We start from the raw sequence: 20,479 nt of genomic DNA on the forward strand, positions 1-20,479 counted from the left end.
TTATTTTATTTTATGTGCACTGTGTTTTTCCTTCATATATGTCTGTGTGAAGGTGTGAGATCCCCTGGAAATGCAGTTACAGACAGTTGTGAGCTGCCATGTGGATGCTAGGAATTGAACCTGGGTCCTCTGGGATAGCAGCTGATGCTCTTAACCACTGAGCCACCTCTCCAGCCCCTTGCTTTTGTCTTTTCATTTAAATACCAAGAGAGAAATATTGGAGTCCTCAGATATAATTGTGATTTTATATATTTCCCCTTAAATTTTATTTTAATTATTTATTTTTTATGTGTACATGTTTGTGTGTGTTCTTATGCTCACATGTGGAAGTCAGAGAACAACTTGAGGAAGTTAATTTTTCCCCCAAGACCATGTGGGTCCCAGGGATTGAACTCAGATCTTTAGGCTTGGAGACAAGTGCCTTTATCCACTCAGCCATCTGGCTAGCCTCTCTTCTCTTAGTTTTTGCATTTTGCACTTTGTAGCTGTTGTTATATACATTCACATTTAGGATTCCTCTTTTCTGAATGGACAACCTACCCCCATTTTTCACAACAGGATTTCTCTGTGTAGCTTTGGCTGTCATGGAACTTTCTCTGTAGACCAGGCTGGCCTTGAACTTAGAGATCCACCTGCCTCTACCTCCTGAGTGCGGGATTAAAGGCGAGCATGGCATGAATTAATTCATCATTATATAATGCTTTTCTTTGTCCCATTTCTTTGTTTTAGAGTTTGTTGGATTATAACGTATCACTTGTGATAGGCAGAATAATGGCCCTCCGAAGATGTCATCATCTTAATGCCTAGACCGTGTAAATTAGACTGAAATGGGGAATTAAGCTTACAGGTGGAATTAAGGTTATTAAAAAGCTGACCTTGAATGGTACCAATAGAACTACAAAATTATTATTATTTGCTGGGCAATGGTGGCACACACCTGTAATCCCACTACTTGGGAGGCAGAGGCAGGCAGATTTCTGTGAGTTCAAGACCTGCCTGGTCTACAAAGCAAGTTCCAGGACAGCCAGAGCTGCTGCACAGAGAAACCCTGTCTCAAAACCATCTCTTCAAAATCATTATTATTATTTGTTTCTTTACTTATTTTGTTGAGACAGGGTCTCACAATGTAGACTTGTTGGGCTTAGGTATCATTCCCAGACCAGGCTGACCTTGAACTCACAGAGATCTGCCTGCCTTTGCCTCTCAAGTGCTGGGACTAAAGATGTGTACCATCATGCCTAGGGTCTTGTTGGTGTTTGTTGTTTTGTTGTGTTGTGTTTTGTTTTATTGTTGTTTGTTTGTTTCATAAAAGAGAGAGGCAGGTAAGAAAGTGAAATTCTGAAATAATATAAAGGTGAAATCAGTGAATGAGATGGTTGCCAGCTTCAAAAATGGAGGAAGTCTGCGGGCCAAGGAAGGTGGGCAGCTTCTTAACAGCTGGACAGGGCAATGAAACTGATCCCCATCCCTAAAAGTTCTCATTGTTTATTTCCTTTGTAGCTAGCTGGTGACCTTTTCAGGGACTCTGTTTAGCCTTGAACTTTGTGCTGAATATCAAAATGGGAAGTTTATCCCCAAAATTTTCTTTCAGTCAACAGACTGTAAAGAATTAAAACATATCTTCCAGGTGATAATTATGCTTAGACAACAAGATATGCTAGAAAGTTAACATTTTATGAATCTAATAATATTTTTGTATGAATTTGCATTCTGGGTTAAAAATGTAGGGCGGACTGTCAGTATACTAAGACACTGTGACTAGCCATTTTCTGTTTCCCATGTCTGCCAAGCAAATTCATAAATTAGACCAGTATCTTAAGGCAGATATCTTTTTCTCTCTCTCTTTCTTTCTTTCTTTCTTTTTTTTTTTTTTTTTTGGAGACAGAGTCCACCATGTAGACTGGACTGGAACTAACTATATAAACCATGCTGGCCTTGAACTCATAGAACTCTGTCTGCCTCTGCCTCCTGAGTGCCAAATAATTTTGAAAACAGAACAAGAATCAGATGGTTTTCTGTCTCTGATAACTTCTCTTTCTCCCATAGACAGAGCTCAGTGCCTTCCTCTTTAATACCTCTGATCTCAGCACTGATGGTAAACACTAGTACACCCTGGCAACTCTCTCTCCACTCAGGATGGCGCCCCTATGGGGAAACATTCGTGTTTCCCAGTACCAACCCCCTCATTATTGTGGAGATTTTGGTTCAGTCCTCTCCCAACTGCAGGCTTGACTTTCTAGTGTGCTCTTCCAAACCTTTCTGGATGTCTGAGACACAGGTTTTTTTCTCTTTCCCTGGACATTTCAGTTGGCTTTCTCCAGCTCTTTGAAGCCCCCCATCTTTTGGGGTTACATCACATAGTTCACCTATGTTATACCTGTTGACATTCATGTCTTTATCTCTGTGGAGACCACACGTAGAATTCTATAAGGTGCATAGTGTGCTTTAAAGTCCCAGACTTAGCCAGGCAGTGGTGGCACACACCTTTAATCCTAACACTCTGGAGGCAGAGCCAGGCAGATCTCTGTGAGTTCCAGGCCAGCCTGGGCTACAGAGTGAGTTCCAGGAAAGGTGCAAAGCTACACAGAGAAACCCTGTCTTGAAAAACCAAAACCAAACAAACAAACAAAGTCCCAGACTTAACCCAACCCTACCTTCATACAGCCCTGGAGACACTGAGACTTAGCCAACGCCAACGTTGTTCAAAAGTCTGATGGAAGGATCTGATCCTTCCAGCCCATTGGCAAGCAGCTGGCTCCTGTCCCTCTACTTTGTTCTTGAGACAGAGCCCTGGCACAGCCCTCATCAGAGAGTAAGGGAGCAGGAATGCTGGCTGCCTGTTGGCTTGGACACATGGAGTGTGGCCTCGTCCTCTTTCTTAGAAAGAAATTCGTCAGACCATCGGAGGGACTGGCAGTCCTCTCTTACAGAAAGCTGAAAGCAGGATTCTCGCCATGTACTCATTTCCATTACGTCTTTCTGGAGATGCATGTGTTTTGCTTGTCTTTTTAGATAACTCGTATGTTGGCAATACTTTTAGAAAACGTTCTCCAGATACCTTGAGTTTCCTATCCTTGACCAGGACGAATTTTATCTAAGGGTCAGTGTTATGCAACATGTGACCACATAAGCCTACTTTGTTCAATCTGGATGCTTTGACAAAAAATATACAAAATGGACATAAAATAGTTTCTATTCCCTAAAGACAGATCAAAAAATGAGAAGTTGGGAGTTTGTTGCACTTACAAGCATTTTTAAAGGGAGAGAGTAAAAACAGAAGGTCAACAGAAATGTATTATTCCTGGGGGTGGGCTTTGCATTGGCATCGGCTCAGGCTTGTAATGTAATTAATAAAAGATAACTGGGCAAGATGGGGCATGCCTTTAATCCCAGCTATTTGGGAGCTGAGTCTGGAAGATTACAGGGTTCATGTGGATGCCAAGCATGACCCTGTTTCAAGCTAAAATTTATAAACAAGTTTAGGGGCTCAGCAAAATTCCTCAGATGGTTTAGGAGCCGCCTGTCAAGGCTGATGCTCCGAGCTCAATGCCCAGGACCCACATGGTGGAAGGTAAGAAGTAACTCTAGCCGGCAAATTGTCCCTTGACTGCCATATGTGCACACCCCCACGCAAACACACATATGAACACACACACACACACACACACACACACACACACACACACACACACACCAAAAGCCCAGCTTGGAATGTAGCTCAGTGGTCAAGTGCTTGCCTAGTATGTACAAGGCCCTGGGCTCAATTCTCAGTTACACACACACACACACACACACACACACACACACACACAAATTAATAAAATTGATTGATGCCTTGGAATGAGTACGAACTCTAGAAAACACACCTAATCCGAAGGGAGGCAATCAACACTCAGCCAGTTGTTACCATGTGAGAAGACAGGCCTGGTGTTGGCAGATCTGCTTTTATTTCAAGAAAACCAGGTCTTTGGGGTTTTATATGAAACTATTTCACCTTAAAATGCTGACAGATAGCCGGGTGGTGGTGGTGCACGCCTTTAATCCCAGCACTCGGGAGGCAGAGGCAGGTGGATCTCTGTGAGTTGGAGGCCAGCCTGGTCTACAGAGTGAGATCCAGGAGGGCCAGAGCTGTTACACAGAGAAACCCTGTCTCTAAAAAACACAAACAAAAAATGCTGACGGCTAGCCCAAATTGGAGGAAATAAAGAAAGAAGAGAAGGACATAGGGGCAGGAGAGAAAGGAGAGAGAAAAGAAAGAGGAATTGGGGGGGAGGGAAGGAGAGAGGGGGGGAGAGGGGGGGAAGAGGAAGAGAGGGGGGAAGAGAGGAAGAGAGGGAGAGAGAGGGAGGGGGAGGGGGAGAGAGGGAGAGAGAGAGAGAGAGGGAGAGAGGGGAGAGAGGGGGAGAGAGAGAGAGGGAGAGAGGGGGAGAGAGGGGAGAGAGGGAGGAAGAGGAAGAGAGGGGGGGGAGAGAGGGGGAGGGAGAGAAAGAGAGGGGGGAGAGAGGGGGAAGAGAGAGAGAGAGAGAGGGAGGGAGGGGGGAGGGGGAGAGAGGGAGAGAGAGGGGGGGAAGAGGAAGAGAGGGGGAGGGGGAGAGAGGGAGAGAGAGAGGGAGAGAGAGAGAGAGAGGAAGAAAAGGAGAGAGAGAGAGAGGGAGAGAGAGGGAGAGGGAGATAGGGAGAGGGAGGGAGGGAGAGGGAGGGAGGGGGAACCCCTGTGGAGTCCAAGCACAGCAATGCATACCCCAGCCTATTAGTGGCTCTTGCTTCATACAAAATTTTCAGTTTCTTTTCCCAACAATTCACATTGTGTGTAAGAACTTAATTCGGGGGAGGGGGAGTGGAAGGAGGGATGAGGGGGGTCTGTGGTTGGTATGTAAAATGAATAAAAAAATTTAAATAAAAAATTTTTTAAAAAACCTTAATTCAAGTTGGTCATGGTGGAGCACCTATAAACCCCAAATTTGGAAGTCTGAGGCATCATGGTCTTGAGAAAATCACACACACACACACACACACACACACACACACACACACACACACATGAGAGGGGCTTAAATAAATGTGTATTTAGAAACAGATAAATGACAAAAGCAGAATTTCCATCGCTTTATCATTTTCTAAGTCCAGCCAGTTTTTTATTAAAGATTATCATTACATCATATTAAAAATGAAAGAATTAAATTTAATTACACAAGAGATAAGGGCCCAAACAACTGAGATACACGTCTACATTTTATCTGAGTTTTAAAAGAGTGATAAAATGTAAAGACTTGGGGATTTTTGCTTGTATTTGATGATCTAGAGAGCTTCTAAAATTCACTTCTGATGTTAGGTAGGTAAGGAACTTTCAGGACAGTATATTCGAAATTCAGTTACAAAGTAGCAACGCTAAAGGAACTGAAAAGCAGTTGCCCTGATAACCCATTTTTGGATTTACTTTATACCTATAAGGTTCAATCCACATAGAAAGTGTGATGCTGTCACACTCAGAGTTCATAACAATCTCAAAAAAGAAAAACTTGTCGGCCAAGAAGACTGAAACAATTCAGCCTGGCCAGGGCTCTTACTCACAGTTACATTTTAATAATAATGTGTTAATAGACTTTGTATCTCACTTCATAGGAGAGATTCGCACCTCTTCAGTCACGGCAGTCCCTATTTTCAGCTTCTCTCTCTAGTCTACAGTTTTTGCAAACCTAATATAAACCCATCCGTTTCCACTACTTCTGCTCTTAAATCAGAATTGAGATGCTTCAAAACGTGTACTCCTCTGCTGTCTCAGATTCTCCCTACCCTGACCCCAGACCCATTTTGGAAACCCGGACTCCTACCTACTCTCCATCCCGGTTCCTCCCGCCCCGGCTTCAGTGCCCTCTGTTCCGCGGCAGCTGCCCTTGGTGCCCCCACCAGACCCGCAACCTCAGCCATTCCAGAAATTGACAAAGAAGTTGCAGAGGGAGTGCCACTTCTCGGCGCAGTAGGTCTCGGTGAGCTTGGCGTTCTGGTCCAGCCCATCAGGCTGGAGCTCGGCCACCGCGGGAAGCTCCGGGACCTGGTCCGAGCCCGCCTTCCTCCCGCCCGAGCTGGTCTTCGCCCTCCAGGGCTTCTCCTCGGGCGGCGAGCTCGGGGAGCGCACCGACTGTCGCGCCCGAGCTCGGCTCCGCGCCCTGGGCCGGGGCTGCTCGGCTGGACGCGCCGACAGGGTGGGGCGGGCGGGTGGGTGCAGCTCGGCGCCGGCCTTCTTGCGGGCGCACAGGCGCGGTGGCAGCGGCGCGGGGTCCAGGCAGGGTTGCGGCTTCCTACGCAGCGCGCCCAGCAGCCGCCTCCAGTAGTGCGAGCGCCGGGCGCCGGAGGTCGCGCAGCGCTCGGGGTGCCCGCGGTAGGTGCACTGCAGGCGAGCCCCGCCCGGGGCCTGGCAGTGCAGGGCCAGCTCGCCGCCCGTCGGCGTCCCCCGGGCTGGCACCAGGAGCTGCCAGCTGCACGCGTGCTGCTCTGGGCTCACGAAGCGACCCGAGGAACCGCCCGTGGGGCCCGAGGCCGGGGCCGCCTCCCTGCCAGCAGCCCCCTTGTCCTTCCCGGCGGCCGCGAGGAGGCAGCATCCCAGCAGCAGCAGCAGCAGCAGCAGCCTCAGCAGCCTCAGTGGCGAGGGCGACGCCCGCAGCCTCGGAGGATTCCTGCCTGCGGTGGCCATCCCACTCTTCTGGGGTCCTGGGGCTTCAGTGCAGGCAGCACACGGAGAGGAGCATCCTTGGATCTGCGGATGAAGGCTACGGATCAGTCCCACGCAGCCCTCTCCCTGGGCACAGGAACCTGCCCACTCCCCTGACTGGACTTTCTAGAAACCAATGTTCTCAGTTAGCTGCGCGGAGCCCCTCTAACGGGTTGTCCTAAGGGGACAACTTACTGTTTAAGGGATCGTTTTTGAAACGTTCATTGAGATAGGAAAATGTTTAATAATCACCCCGCCACCCTCCACCAAACTGTCTACAAAATAATTTCAGGTTAATTGTAGGATGCATGCACTTTTAGCTTACCGGATTCTAGAAGAGGTGGAGGGGTCCTATCAGAGCAGAGCGAATGACTGCGTAAGGGATTAGTCTGTTTTAAACGGTCCTCTGTGAATGAACCTGTTATCAATGGGACAGAAGGGGCCTCCCCCTCTATGCTCCTCCCAGACTTCGCTCACACTGGATTTCCCACACTACTAACACACACAGAAGATACACTCTCGTGCAGACCCCCACTCATCACAGAAGTGTGATAGAAGCGGCCATGAGACATGAAACATAAATGCTGTATTTTCCTTCCATCACTGAAAATAAGGCAAATGTTAACAAATCTTTCTTTTCTTTTGAAACTTACATATTTATATGAAGAATAAAAATTAAACAGAAAAACCTAAGTTTTAAGATTAAAAAAAGATAAAGTAAAACAAAAAAAAATTGGAACCAGATATTATTTGACTATTTGCAATTTCCTTTTTCTTTCTGTCTTACCTGTAGTGTGTGTGTGTGTGTGTGTGTAGGAGAAAAACCTGCGGGACCAGATTCTATTCTCTCCCTCTACCTCATGGGCCCCAAGGATCCAGCTCAGTTTTGGGGCCCGGAGGCGCCTTTACCTATTGAGCCATCTTGAAGGCCCATTATTTTCGGCTTTTCATATCTCTCAGTTCTGTATCGATCCAGGGGTGGATATTTTGCTTTTTGACTATTTGTGGGTATGATAAATTAGTTCTAAATGTCTTTCAAAACTTACATGTTCTAAACGGAACTATTCGCTTTGTAGTCGGAAAGTAATACAAACTCAAATGGTGTAATATTTAAGTATTAACCTGTTCTTGTATGCTTCTAAAGAGAAAGGATAGATTTTGGATCTGGTTAATTTTGCTGTGTGTCTTTTTAATTTACAATTCCTTAAATTTTATTTATTTATTTTTATAATTTTTTTTCAGATTTATTTATTATGTATACAATGCTCTGTCTGCATGTGTCCCTGCAGGCCATAAGACGGCGCCAGTTCTCATTACAGATGGTTGTGAGCCACCATGTGGTTGCTGGGAATTGAACTCTGGACCTCTGGAAGTGCAGTCGGTGCTCTTAACCACTGAGCCATCTCTCCAGCCCTATTTATTTTTTTTAATGTTCATTGGTATCAGGTCCCCTGGAACTGGAGTTACAGACAGTTGTGAGCTGCCATGTGGTTGCTGGGAATTGAACTCTGGACCTCTGGAAGTGCAGTCGGTGCTCTTAACCACTGAGCCATTTCTCCAGCCCCTAGTTTACAATTTTTTATGATAAAGTTATAAAATGAAAGAGTTTTACATTTATTATTTATTAATTTATTTGCTGTGTGTGTGCTCCAATGCTACAGCGCACTTGTGGAGGTCAGGAGACAAGTTTCCAAAGTCTATTCTCTCCTCCCACCATGTGGGTCTCAAGGATTGAAGGAGCCAACTCTGACGATCAGGCTTGGTAACAAGCCCCTTTACTTGCTAAGCCATCTTATGAGCCCCCTTCCTTTTGAAATAAGGCCTTATGTACCCAAGGCTGGCCTTGAGTTCACAATGTATCTGACTGTGACCTTGTATTTTAAGCAATTTGTTTTTTAAGCTTTGGGTTTTATATTCTCCCCTAATATATGTTATTTTTTATTTATTTATTTTTTTTAAGAGTTTTTTTGCAGCCAGGCGTGGTGGTGCATGCCTATAATCCAAGCACTTGGGAGGCAGAGGCAGGCAGATCTTTGTGAGTTCGAGGCGAGCCTGGTCTACAAAGTGAGTTCCAGGAAAGGCGCAAAACTACACAGAGAAACCCTGTCTCGAAAACAAACAACAACAACAACAACAACAACAAAGTTTCTTGCCAAGGGGCTGGTGTAAAGGTGGCAAGAAAAGACTGGTTCCACAAAGTTGTCCTGTGATCTCCGTCAGGCACGGTGACACATACCCTCCCATACACACAGCAATAATAAGAGAAAATGTTTTGTTTAAAGCACTTACTCCCCCAGGTCACTCGGATGTTGCTCACTAGCAGAAGACTTGCTTAGTGCGTCCAAGGCCCTCGGTTCACCCCTCAGTACTGAAGAATATTTATTTCCTAAGCTAATGTTGGTATTAATTATACTAGCAACATTTTATTTTATTTTATTTTATTTTATTTTATTTTATTTTATTTTTTGGTTTTTTCGAGACAGGGTTTCTCTGTAGCTTTGGAGCCTGTCCTGGATCTCACTTTGTAGACCAGGCTGGCTTCGAACTCACAGAGATCCACCTGCCTCTGCCTCCCGAGAGCTGGGATTACAGGTGTGCGCCACCACTGCCCGGCCACATTTTTAATAAAAACAAATCAGTACCTAAAGCATTAAGAAATGCTAACAACATGAAAACAGGAACACTAACAAAAGTTTTGTAATCATCAATAGATAAAGAATGAATTTCACAGATGGAAATCCTTTCTTAATTTCTTTATCAGAAAAATGTTCTCACAGGGAAAGCACCAAAAGTAGTCACAGACTTTTTTTTTTTGTTGTTGCTCTGGTATATCAAGGGCAGCCTGACATTGGGATAGATTTTTCAGCTAAAGAGTGACATCTTGTGGCATTGTGGTCTAGTTGCATTGAAAGAATGTAAACTCACAGACTTTACTCTGAGAAGAAAAAGGAAAGGTACACAGATGTGCTATACACGTCAGAAAAGGCAAGACAAGTTCGAACCATGGTGAGTGAAACAGAACACGTGTAGCCTGGTGGCTCCTGCCTGTCAGTCCAACACCCTAAATGCTGAGGCAGGAGAATCAGACACTCAAGGCTAGACAGGGCAGCACAGTGAGGCTCAGGCCAGCCTGAGACACAAGACCTTGTCTTAAAAACAAAGACAGAAAGAAAGAAACTATAACATAAAATCTCACGTTTTAGAGGCTTGGGTGAAAAATGTTTCCTGCCTTTACAGAGAACTGGAACTTGGTTCACAGCACCCATATCGGGTAGCTCATAGCCACCTGTCACTCCAGCTCCAGGTGATCATCTATCACCTTCTTCTGTCCTTCACGGGGACTGGCACTCCCATGTACATACTGCCACATGGATACATACACATGATTTAAAAAAATAAAAATAGGGCTGGAGAGATGGCTCAGAGATTAAGCACACTGGCTGTTCTTCCAAAGGTCCTGAGTTCAATTCCCAGCAACCACATGGTGGCTCACAGTCATCTGTAATGAGATCTGGTGCCCTCTTCTGGCCTGCAGGCATACATGCAGACAGAACACTATACATAATAAATACATCTTAAAAAAAAGAAAAGAAAAGAAAAGAAAAATATTCAAAGTCTCTTTAAAAAATCAGTCAATCAATAAATCTTTCCAAGGGAGGTCCAACTCCAGCAGCCCTGGGCTCCTGTGGATCCGACCATCTCTCCTTCCTCAGGGACTACAGCTTGAATGTTCCAGGTCCCTCTTGGCTGAGCCCACTGCGGGGAGGTGTGGCAGGGTAAGGCCTATGTTAATTGTGAGTGGTTTGTGGAATTTTCTCTTGCCATTCTTCTCTATTCTGGATCTCTCCCAGAGTATATTCTTGAGTGTTTGCATTTCATGTGTGAGCTCAGGGGTTTTTATTACTCTCCTCCATTAATGTTATTCCACTGTCTCACTGTTGCCTTCCTAGCCCTGACCTTCCTTCCTCTCCTCCCAACTGCATTCTAGCTGCGTCTTAGGAGAGAGAGATGGCTCAGAGGTGAAGAGCACCGACTGCTCTTCCAGAGGTCCTGAGTTCAATTCCCAGCACCCACATGGTGGCTCACAACCATCTGTAATGAGATCTGGGGCCCTCTTCTGTGTACATAATAAATCTTAAAAAGAAGGAGGAGGAGGAGGAGGAGGAGGAGGAGGAGGAGGAGGAGGAGGAGGAGGAGGTGGAGAAAGAGGCTGCAGGATTGGAGGAGGCAGGGACGGAGCCTTTTGAGTTCTGTCTAGAGACCTCTCTCCAGTCCAGCAGTGTCTGCCTTGCTGCAGTTCCTCCTAACATCTGATGGCAAGGTTTGGAGGTGTTGGATCTGGCCTGGCCCTGGCCCCTGAACCTTAGCCCTGGGTAGCCAAGTAGAGGGGCATCCATACCCCTCAATAAGGAGAAGCACCTTAGTTATAAATGCCCCCACCTCCACCAATCACAGATCCCAAAGCACTATCTCCTGGTAACTAGGCAAGAACCTGAGCTTGGCCAAGGTAAGGGCTTTGTAAGGGAGCAGCTCCCTGGTACTGAGAGGTCTTGCAGCACACAGTCCATTGGTTCCAAGAACCTCAAGAGGTGCCTCTGACTCCTGGGACTGAGGGGAGCTGGTGTCAAGTCAGGAGAGTGAACTACTCACTAGGACAGCCAAAGACAGGGTTGTGTCTTATCCCAGGAGCCATCCCTGCGGCCCTCCCTTGGTGGTCTGCTGCTTGTCCTGTCCTGCCCTCCTGAGCTGCACAGTCTCCACCCTTAGCATCCAGGAGAGTGTGAAAAAATAACCCACCTAGCAGGGAAGATGGCTAGGGGAAAACCCACTCACATCCACTCACGCCTCTGTCACAGGGTCAGCCTTCAGAAGGGCTCATATGAAAAGCCAATGCCCTCCCAGCCTAGCGCCAAGCTCCCACCCTTCCTGGGCCCACAAGGGAGATTGCACATTACCTACTGAATGGAGAAGAGCAGTGATGGGAAATGTGAACCCTGGAAGTAAGTGATGCAGGGAAGAATAAATGAGAAGTCTTTATAACAGGTAAAAAATGACCGTCTTAGCCATTTAAAAGTATATAGTTCAGCAGCAGTGAGGACATGTCCCACACTTGTGCAATCCTTGTCATATCTGTCTCCAGAACTTTCTTCACTTGTCCAAATAAGTTTGTTTCTGTGGGGCTGGAGACATCAATGTCTCAGAAGCTATGAGTTCTTGCGGCTCTTCCAGGGTTTAGCTCCTGGCACCCACATTAGGTGCTTTAACAACCATCTGTAACTCCAGAGCATCCAACACCCTCTTCTGGCTTCCCCTGAATCCACGTATGTAGCATTCTCACATAAACACTAAATAAAAATAATAAAAATAGATAGTAAAAGTTTGTCTCCATTAAACAATAACTCTCTATTCTTCTCTTTCCCCATCTCCTGACAACCATGATTCTATTTTCTGTCTCTATGAATGTAACCATCTAATATAAAGTAAAATCATTTAGTATTCATCCTTTTAGGACAGGCGTACTCCATTTGAAATGATATCCTCCAGATTCAGTTAGATTGTAGCTTGTCTCTAGATTCCTTTCATTCTCAAGGCTAAATAATATGCATTGTATTATATATTACATTTTGCTTATTCATTCATCCATTGGTGGATACTTGAATGCTTATAGTTTCCGGCTATTATCAATAATGTTGTTATGACACCGGCTTGCAAATATCTGATCAGGTTCCTGCTTTTCAAGTTCCATTTATACTTTTTTGAGGACAGCCATTCTACGTCCTACAGTGGGTGTGTCATGTTGCCCTCCCATCAACAGGGCACACTCATCCCAGTTCCCCTGCATCTTTACCATCACTTGTCTTGTTCACAGCCATTGTATGAGTGCGCATTAGCATCTCACTGCGGTTTGGGTTTGCATTTCTCTAATGATTCTTGAGTAAGTCCTTTGCTTATATTTTAGTTGTTTTGTTGATGTTGTAGAGAAGGTGGGAGTCTTTTTATAGTCTGTGTATTAACATGTTATAAGATATGTGATTTGGAAATATCCCCCTGCATTCTTTGGAATGGAATGTTTCCACTGTTAGTAATGTTCTGAGGTGCAGCTATGTTTTTAATTTTGATGGCATTCAAGGCAAACACCATTTCCAAATATCATGACAGGAGTAGGAAAACATGAAGTACATATCTTAACGTTGTTCTTAAAAAAATATTTATGTGAATGAGTACTTTGCCTGCATGTGTTTATGTGCACTATATGTGCCTGGTACCCTTGGAGGACAGAAGAGAGAGTGAGATCTCCTGGAGCTGGCGTTACAGGTAGTTGTGAGTTACCCAATGTGGATGTTGGGAACTCAACCTTGATCCTCAGCAAGTGTAGAAACTGCTCTTAACCACTGGGTCATCTCTCTAGCCCCTAATGTTGCTCTAAAAAAAAAATTCATTAATTTCTATTTTATGTGTATGTGCTGGCTAGTTTTACGTCGACTTGATGCAAACTAGAGTCATCTGAGAGAGACCTTGATTGAGAAAATGCCCCCCTAAGATCAGGCTGTAGGCAAACTTATGAAGCATTTTCTTAGTGATTCATGGGGGAGGGCCCAGCCCATTGTGGGTGGTGGCACCTCTAGGCTGGTGGTTCTGAGTTCTATAAGAAAGCAGGCCACTGGGCAGCGGTGGAAGCGCACACCTTTAATCCCAGCACTCGGGAGGCAGAGGCAGGAAGATCTCTGTGAGTTCGAGGCCAGCCTGGGCTACAAAGTGAGTTCCAGGGAAAAGGCGCAAAGCTACACAGAGAAAGCCTGTCTCGAAAAGCAAAAACAAAAACAAACATACAAACAAACAAAAAACAAAAAAAAAAGAAAGCAGGATAAGCAAGCCATAAAGAGCAAGCCAGTAAGCAGTATGCCTCCATGGTCTCTGCATCAGGTTCCTGCCCTATTTGAGTTCCTGTCCTGACTTCCTTCAGTGATGGACTATGACCAAAGTGTAAGCCATTAAATGAACCCTCTGCTCCTCAGCTTGCTTTGGTCATAGTGTTTCATCAAAGCAACAGAAACCTTAAGATAGTGTAAGAGGGGGTTGGAGATTTAGCTCAGTGGTAGAGCGCTTGCCTAGCAAGCGCAGGGCCCTGGGTTCGATCCTCAGCTCCACCAAAAAAAAAAAAAAAAGATAGTGTGAGAGTGTTTTACCTGCATGTATGTAATTGTACCATGTGTGTGTGTGTGGTGCCCCAAGGAAGCCAGAAGAGGGGATTGAGTCCCCTGGAACTTGAGTTACAGATGGTTGTGAGCTGGGAACCAAACCCAGGTCTTCTACAAGAGCAATCAGTGCTTTTAAGCACCAAGTTATTTCTTTAGCACCCAAATGTTATCTTTTAATTAAAAATAATTAAATTTGTCTGGTGATGGGGCTTGAGAGATGGCCCAGCGGTTAAGTATGTTTACTATTCTTGCAGAGGACCTCAGTTTATTTAGTTCCCAGCACCCACACCAGACAGCTCAAAACCACCTGTAACTACAGTTCCAGGGGACCTCACATTCTCTTCTGGCTCTGCAGGCACCTGCACTCACACACACATACTCACATGTACTCGTGTGCATGAGCACACATACATACCTAAAAAAACATAAGAACCTTACAATTTTGGTTGGTGAGATGGCTCAGCAGTCAAAGTGCTTGCTGCACACCTTAGTAATAAATACTTTAAAAATTAGGGCTGGAGAGATGGCTCAGCAGTTAAGAGCACCGACTGCTCTTCCAGAGGTCCTGAGTTCAATTCCCAGCAACCATGTGGTGGCTCACAACCATCTGTAATGAGATCTGGTGCCCTCTTCTGGCCTGCAGTCATACATGCTGTATACATAACAAATAAATCTTTAAAAAAAATTAAATGCAGTGTGTGTGTGTGTGTGTGTGTGTGTGTGTGTGAACACTCACGTGTGAGTTTGGGCATATATGCTATAGAGTGTGTGTGTAGGTCAGAAGACGACTTTGCAAGGTGAGTTCACTTCTTTTATGTGGGTTCTCAGGATTAAACAGCTGAGTCATCTTACTGGCCCAGCTACATTGTCCTTGGCAGCCCAAAAGTCTTAACAGTTCATAAGAAGGTAAAGTTTGTTAATGGTTTAAGTGATTAAGCCAGGAATGGCTGTGCATGTCTAGGAGGCTGGGACAGGATAGCCACCAGTTTGAGGTCAGCCTGGGCTATCTTTCGTTGTTGTTTTTCAAGAAAGGGTTTCTTTGTATACCTCTACCTGGCTGTCCTGGAACTAGCTTTGTAGACCAGGCCGGCCTCAAACTCATAGAGATCTGCCTGTCTCTGCCTCCTACATGTTTAATCCCCTAAAGGGATTAAATGCCAGCTCAGCCTGGGATTAATGCTACTTTGTCTCAAATTTAAACAAAAGATAATGCTTACATTTCTATTACCTTTCTCATATACCCTTTTATTCTCCATGCAGCTTCCTTCCAGGGGTAATGAATATGTTATCATAAGTGTGGAGTGAATTCTTTTAACCCACTTGTGTAGTAGGAATCTTAAAGGTACTTGTTAATAAAAACAAACCCGAGGCCAGTTATTGGGGTGAATGCTGGAAGATCAGAGAAGCAGAACAAGCCACGGCTATCTCACCTTGCTAGTTCCTCAGGTGATCCTGTTTCCTCAGGTTGGAAGCTTCTGAGTCCTCATCCCAATGGCTCTCAGCTGAACTGTGTTGCTCCAAAGTCTGAATGCTAACCAACCAAATGCTTAACTAACTACATGCTTTTCTCACTACATGCTTTTCTCCCTTAGTTCCTGGTTCTCATGCTTTAAATACCTTTCTCTTTCTGCCCCCACTCCCTGGGATTAAAGGTTGGGTTTCTGGGATTAAAGGCATGGGTCACCATGCTTAGCTGTTTCTAAAGTGGCCTTGAACACACAGAGATCCACCTGGCTCTGCCTCCCAAGTGCTGGGATTAAAGGTGTGTACCACCACCACCCAACTTCTGCTATAGCTTGCTCTTCCCATTTTCTAGCCACCATTTTTGGCTTTGTTCTAGTGGCTGTCTGTTCTCTGACCCCAGATTTGTTTATTTCGGGGAACACACAATATTTCAGGGAACACAATACCCACCACACACTTGTAATAATTGTATACTTGTATTGGTGAAATTATTAAGGCCACTCCACGTAGTTAAAAGGGAGGTTTATTTTGTGGGGTAACTTACAAATGAAGGGGTTGGTTGCAGGGTCTGGGAAAAGTATGGCACAATCCAGTGGTGTTCTCTGGAGAACTCTGCTCGGTCTACCTCCAGCGTCCAGGGTCCTGGAACCAAGAGAGGTCTCTCCTTTGGATCCTGAGTTTTCATCGTCCTCCCTCAGCCCCACCTTGTGGGCGTGACCATTACTGAAGCCTCAATGGGGGTTGGAACTTCCAGGCCAAGGCTGGAATGGCTACCCACTACATACTTGCTTATGTCCATATATGAAAAACTCACACCAGCATAGTTATTGTACCTTTATGGATATTAAATTGAATTGGGAAAGTTGAAATATTAACTGTTCTGGATTTTCATGTACTGGAATATAATATTAGTTAAGCAATTTTGTAAAGACCACAGTGGATTGCAAGTTCAATGAAAGCCTGTGCTACATTGTAAGATTTTCTCAAAAATAAGTAAATAGGGATGGGGAGACAGATCAGTTGGGAAAGCATTTGACATGCAAGTGTGAGGATTTGAGTTCAGATTTCTGAATCCGCATAAGGCCTGACTTGGTACCACACCTGTAATTGGAGCACTCCTGTAGCAAGAAGAGGCTGAGAAAGGAGAATTCCCAGAAGCTGCTAGACCAGCATGCCTGGCATATACCACAGCAAAAAGACATTGTTTCAAACAAGATGACAGCCAAGGACTGATATCCAGGGTTGTTCTTGGACCTACATTTGTGCTGGAGGAGGCAGGCACACACTTGCATGTGCGCGTGCACAAACACACACACACACATATACACACACACACACACACACACACACACACACACACACACACACCATCACCACACAGATTTTTAAAAAAGGAATGAGTGTAGACCAGCTCCAACCTGTGGAAGGGTTCTTGTGGAAGGGAGGAGAGAGGAATGAGGAAGTATTACATAGAAATATAGGCAAAGAAAAGGAGAGAAATGCAGGATAGCTTTGGGAGGGCAGTGGGTCAATATCCAGTCACCCTGAGTTTAATCACAATGGGCTTTTTATACATCAGCTAGGGGAGGAACAAAAGACCTCCCCCTCTCAAGGTCAAGGTATAAAGTATCAACCAGTGTAGATCCTTCAAAACACCTGGTACTTACGCCCTTGGCCAAATCATCCCATGATGCAGCCCTACTGGGTAAAGCAAGCTCAGACTTTCTGGCCTTGAGTAAGGCTTTACTAGGTAGCCTCTGTGGGCCCCGACAAATGAGCAAATAAATAACTTATAGCTTGGGGGTGTTGGCCCATGCCTTTAATCCTAGCACTCAGGAGGCAGATCTCTGAGTTTAAGGTTAGCCTGGTCTACAGAGTAAATTCCAGGACAGCCAGGGCCATACAGAGAAACCCTGTTTTGAAAAAGAAAAAGGAAAAAACTCAAAAAATTATACTCTGGATACATATATATTTATAAAAACTCAAGCTTCATGGTGACAGTTATTTCTGGAATGGTACAGAGGAGGATAGATGGAATTAGAAAGAAGTACAGAATAATTTTAACTATAATTGTCTAAAGCAAATATAGTAAAAGTATTAAAATATTTTGAATTTTTCTTCTTAACTTATAATTTGTTCATAAATCCTATTTTTTCACTTTACTGCTTTTGGGATTCTTTTATAAAATTAGAGGTAGATATTTAGATGGATATGAAACTACAGATTCAGATCATTTCCAGGTTTTCTATGTAGTATATACAGTGTTCTAGTGAACTTTTTTTTTTTTTTTTTTTTTGAGACAAGGCTTCACTATGTAGCCCTGGCCTGGAACTTGCTATGTAGACCAGGCTGGCCTTGAACTCACAGACCCTTCTTCTGCCTCTTGAGTTCTGGGATTAAAGGAGTGGGCCACCAAGCCCAGCCTTTTTTAATGTTCTTTTTAAAAAGTACATTCATTTATTTGTGTGTGTGTGTGTAGGCGTGAGGGGCACATGAGTGAAGTTCAGAGGACCACTTGCAGGAGCTGGTGCTCTACTTCCACTATCTGGGTCTCAGGGACTGAACTCAGGTTAGGCGTGGTGGCAAGCGCCTTTACTCACTGAGCCCTTTTCCAGCCGTTGGGTATCATCTTCACAAGGATGATCTCTAGTAAAAGAGTGTGTTCCTACAGCCATTAGCTTTAAATTGGGGATATATGGATCCTCAAGAAATGTATAGGTCTAGTAGTGCCATGCTTTTAAAAGTCAGTGTGCTACAAAACTATAAATATATTTGATTAAAGGGCATTGACCTAGAAGCTGCTGGGGTGTGGCATCATAAAAGCTATTATGTACTAGATTACTTTGAAATCCTCAAATCTGTAACTTAAGACAACCATATTTGGCAAAAGTTGTGAGCTAGTGTTATTATCCCCATTTCACAGTTGAGGAATTATGATACAGAAATTAAGTGAGCAACTCAAGGTCATATTGTTAACAAAAGGGATAGTCAGGGATGGAGGTTTAGCTCAGTGCCACAGCATGTGCCTTGCATGAGCCAGGCCCCGAATTCCATCACCAGCACTGCCATGTGCACCGAAGGTCAATGTGTTAATAGTTTTGAGTGCCTGTTGTGGCAGTCATTTAGTTAAATGTTTGTGCATTCTCATTGAGTCTCCACCAACGCTGAGTACCATTATTGTCTTCACTTCCCAGATGTAGAACTGAAACTTAGTGAAACTATAAAACTTCTTTGGACACATAACCGTTAAGTGTGGTGAGAAAGGACTTAACAATAAGTCAGTCTAGCTGGGCGGTGGGGACGCACACCTTGAATCCCAGCACTTGGGAGGCAGAGGCAGGTAGATCTCTGAGTTTGAGGCCCATCTGGTCCACAGAGTGACCACAGAGACAGGGCTACACAGAATAACTTGTCATGAAAAAAACCAAAACCAAAACCAAGAAAGGAAAAGAAAAGTCAGTCCTACAGAATATATTTGATCATTTGACGCTTATATTATCCTTACAAGTTGAAGGGGCTGGAGACATGACTTAGTAGTTAAGAGCACATACTACTCTTCCAGGGGACCTGAGTTCGATTCTCAGGAGGCTCCTAATCATCTGTAACTTCAGCTCCAGGATGGTCAGATTCTCTGGCCTTTGTGGGCATGTGCCACACAAACAAAATTAAAACAAACAAACAAAAAAACCCAACTGATTACCTTTGGAAAAACCCAAGTTGATAGCAATAGTAGTTTCCTCTCTTCAAAGCTTAGTTTAGACTACAGACCTATGTATCCTTGATATTAAAGAGTTTTAAAAATGTGTATCAGATCAGTGTAGTTGGTTGTTTTTTCCTCCTTTGGCTCTTTTACTCTTTTTGGGGGCCTGACACCCAGTTCCCAAATAAATACACAGTCCTATTCTTACTTATAAATTCCTGGCTTCAGCTTGGCTTGTTTCAGCCAGCTTTTCTTAAATCGTCTCGTCTACCTTCTGCCTCTGGGCTTTATCTTTTTCTATTCCATATACCTGTCTTTCTTACTCCATTTCTGGTGTGTAGGTGGGTGGCTAGCCCCTGATGTCCTCCTCTCTCCTTTTTACTCTGCTTGCCAGCCTCCCCTGCCTGGCTGTTCAGCTCTTTATTAGACCAATCAGGTGTTTTAGACAGGCAAAGGAACACAGCTTCACATCTTTGCATCATTAAACAAATGTAACACATCTTAAAATAATATTCTATAACAGATCAGTTTCCTCTCTTGTTTAAAACGCTCTTTACTACGCTTAGTGTAAAATCCAAATTCCTTACTTACAAGCCCTCTTTACCCCTCCCATCAGAATGGACTAATCTTAGGTGTACCCACTACCTAGAGAGCTCCTAGGATCTTCACATAACTAGCTACCTTTTGTCATATAGTTAACAGTTTAAACACCTTAGTTTTCTCTTAATCACCAAGTTCAGAATAGGTCTCTGTCACTCTGTTTTCCAGCATTCAGTCTCATGTACTAGGAAAACATTTCTGCATTTATGTTTACTTCTTTTTTTTTTTCAAAACCTTTTTTCATTTATATGAGATTTTGCCTGCAATGTATCTATGTGGACCACATATGTGTTTGATGCCCACATAAGTCAGAAGGCATCAGATCCCCTGGATCTGTAACTACAGAAGATTGTGAGCCACCAATGCCGATCTGGGAAGTGAACCTAGGTCCTCTGAATGATTTGAAAATAAATATTATTACTGTCTTGGAGCTAGACAATTATTTAAACTTTTAGAGCTTCCTTTCCTCACTTGTAAAGTGAAGATTCAAACTTTTTTTTTTTTTTTTTTTTTTTTACAGGCTAAGGATGTAAGTCAGTGACAGCGCGTGTGAAGTCCTGAATTCTAGGCTCAGCACCATCAAATAACAAACTGGAAAAACATCACATTATTTACAGCCCTGTCTTATGATTGTAAGAAGAGAACGTAAGCCACCGCCCAGGACGTTAGCAGGTATTTGCTTTATTTCTTCCATACATATCTACTTCACAGTTCAAGTTCTTGTGAGCCTTTCTAGACACATGACCTCATTTGATTTTCATGGCCTTCTACAGTGCTTCTCATCTTACAGATGACAGACTCAAGGAT

General features: G+C 44.2%; 1 protein-coding gene across 1 annotated transcript; it reads right to left on the reverse strand.

The window, feature by feature from the left end:
- Nucleotides 1-5,136: 5,136 nt before the first annotated feature.
- On the reverse strand, nt 5,137-7,141 carry Fgfbp3 (fibroblast growth factor binding protein 3). Its single transcript, XM_036196258.1, has 2 exons — nt 7,035-7,141; nt 5,137-6,754 (listed from the first exon to the last, which is right to left on the reverse strand). The coding sequence occupies exon 2, from the start codon at nt 6,689-6,691 to the stop codon at nt 5,921-5,923; it is 771 nt and encodes a 256-aa protein (XP_036052151.1). The 5' UTR covers nt 6,692-6,754; nt 7,035-7,141; the 3' UTR covers nt 5,137-5,920.
- Between the last annotated feature and the right edge of the window lie 13,338 nt (nt 7,142-20,479).

The sequence above is a fragment of the Onychomys torridus genome, chromosome 1, assembly GCF_903995425.1.
Source record: "Onychomys torridus chromosome 1, mOncTor1.1, whole genome shotgun sequence".
NCBI lineage: Eukaryota > Metazoa > Chordata > Mammalia > Rodentia > Cricetidae > Onychomys > Onychomys torridus.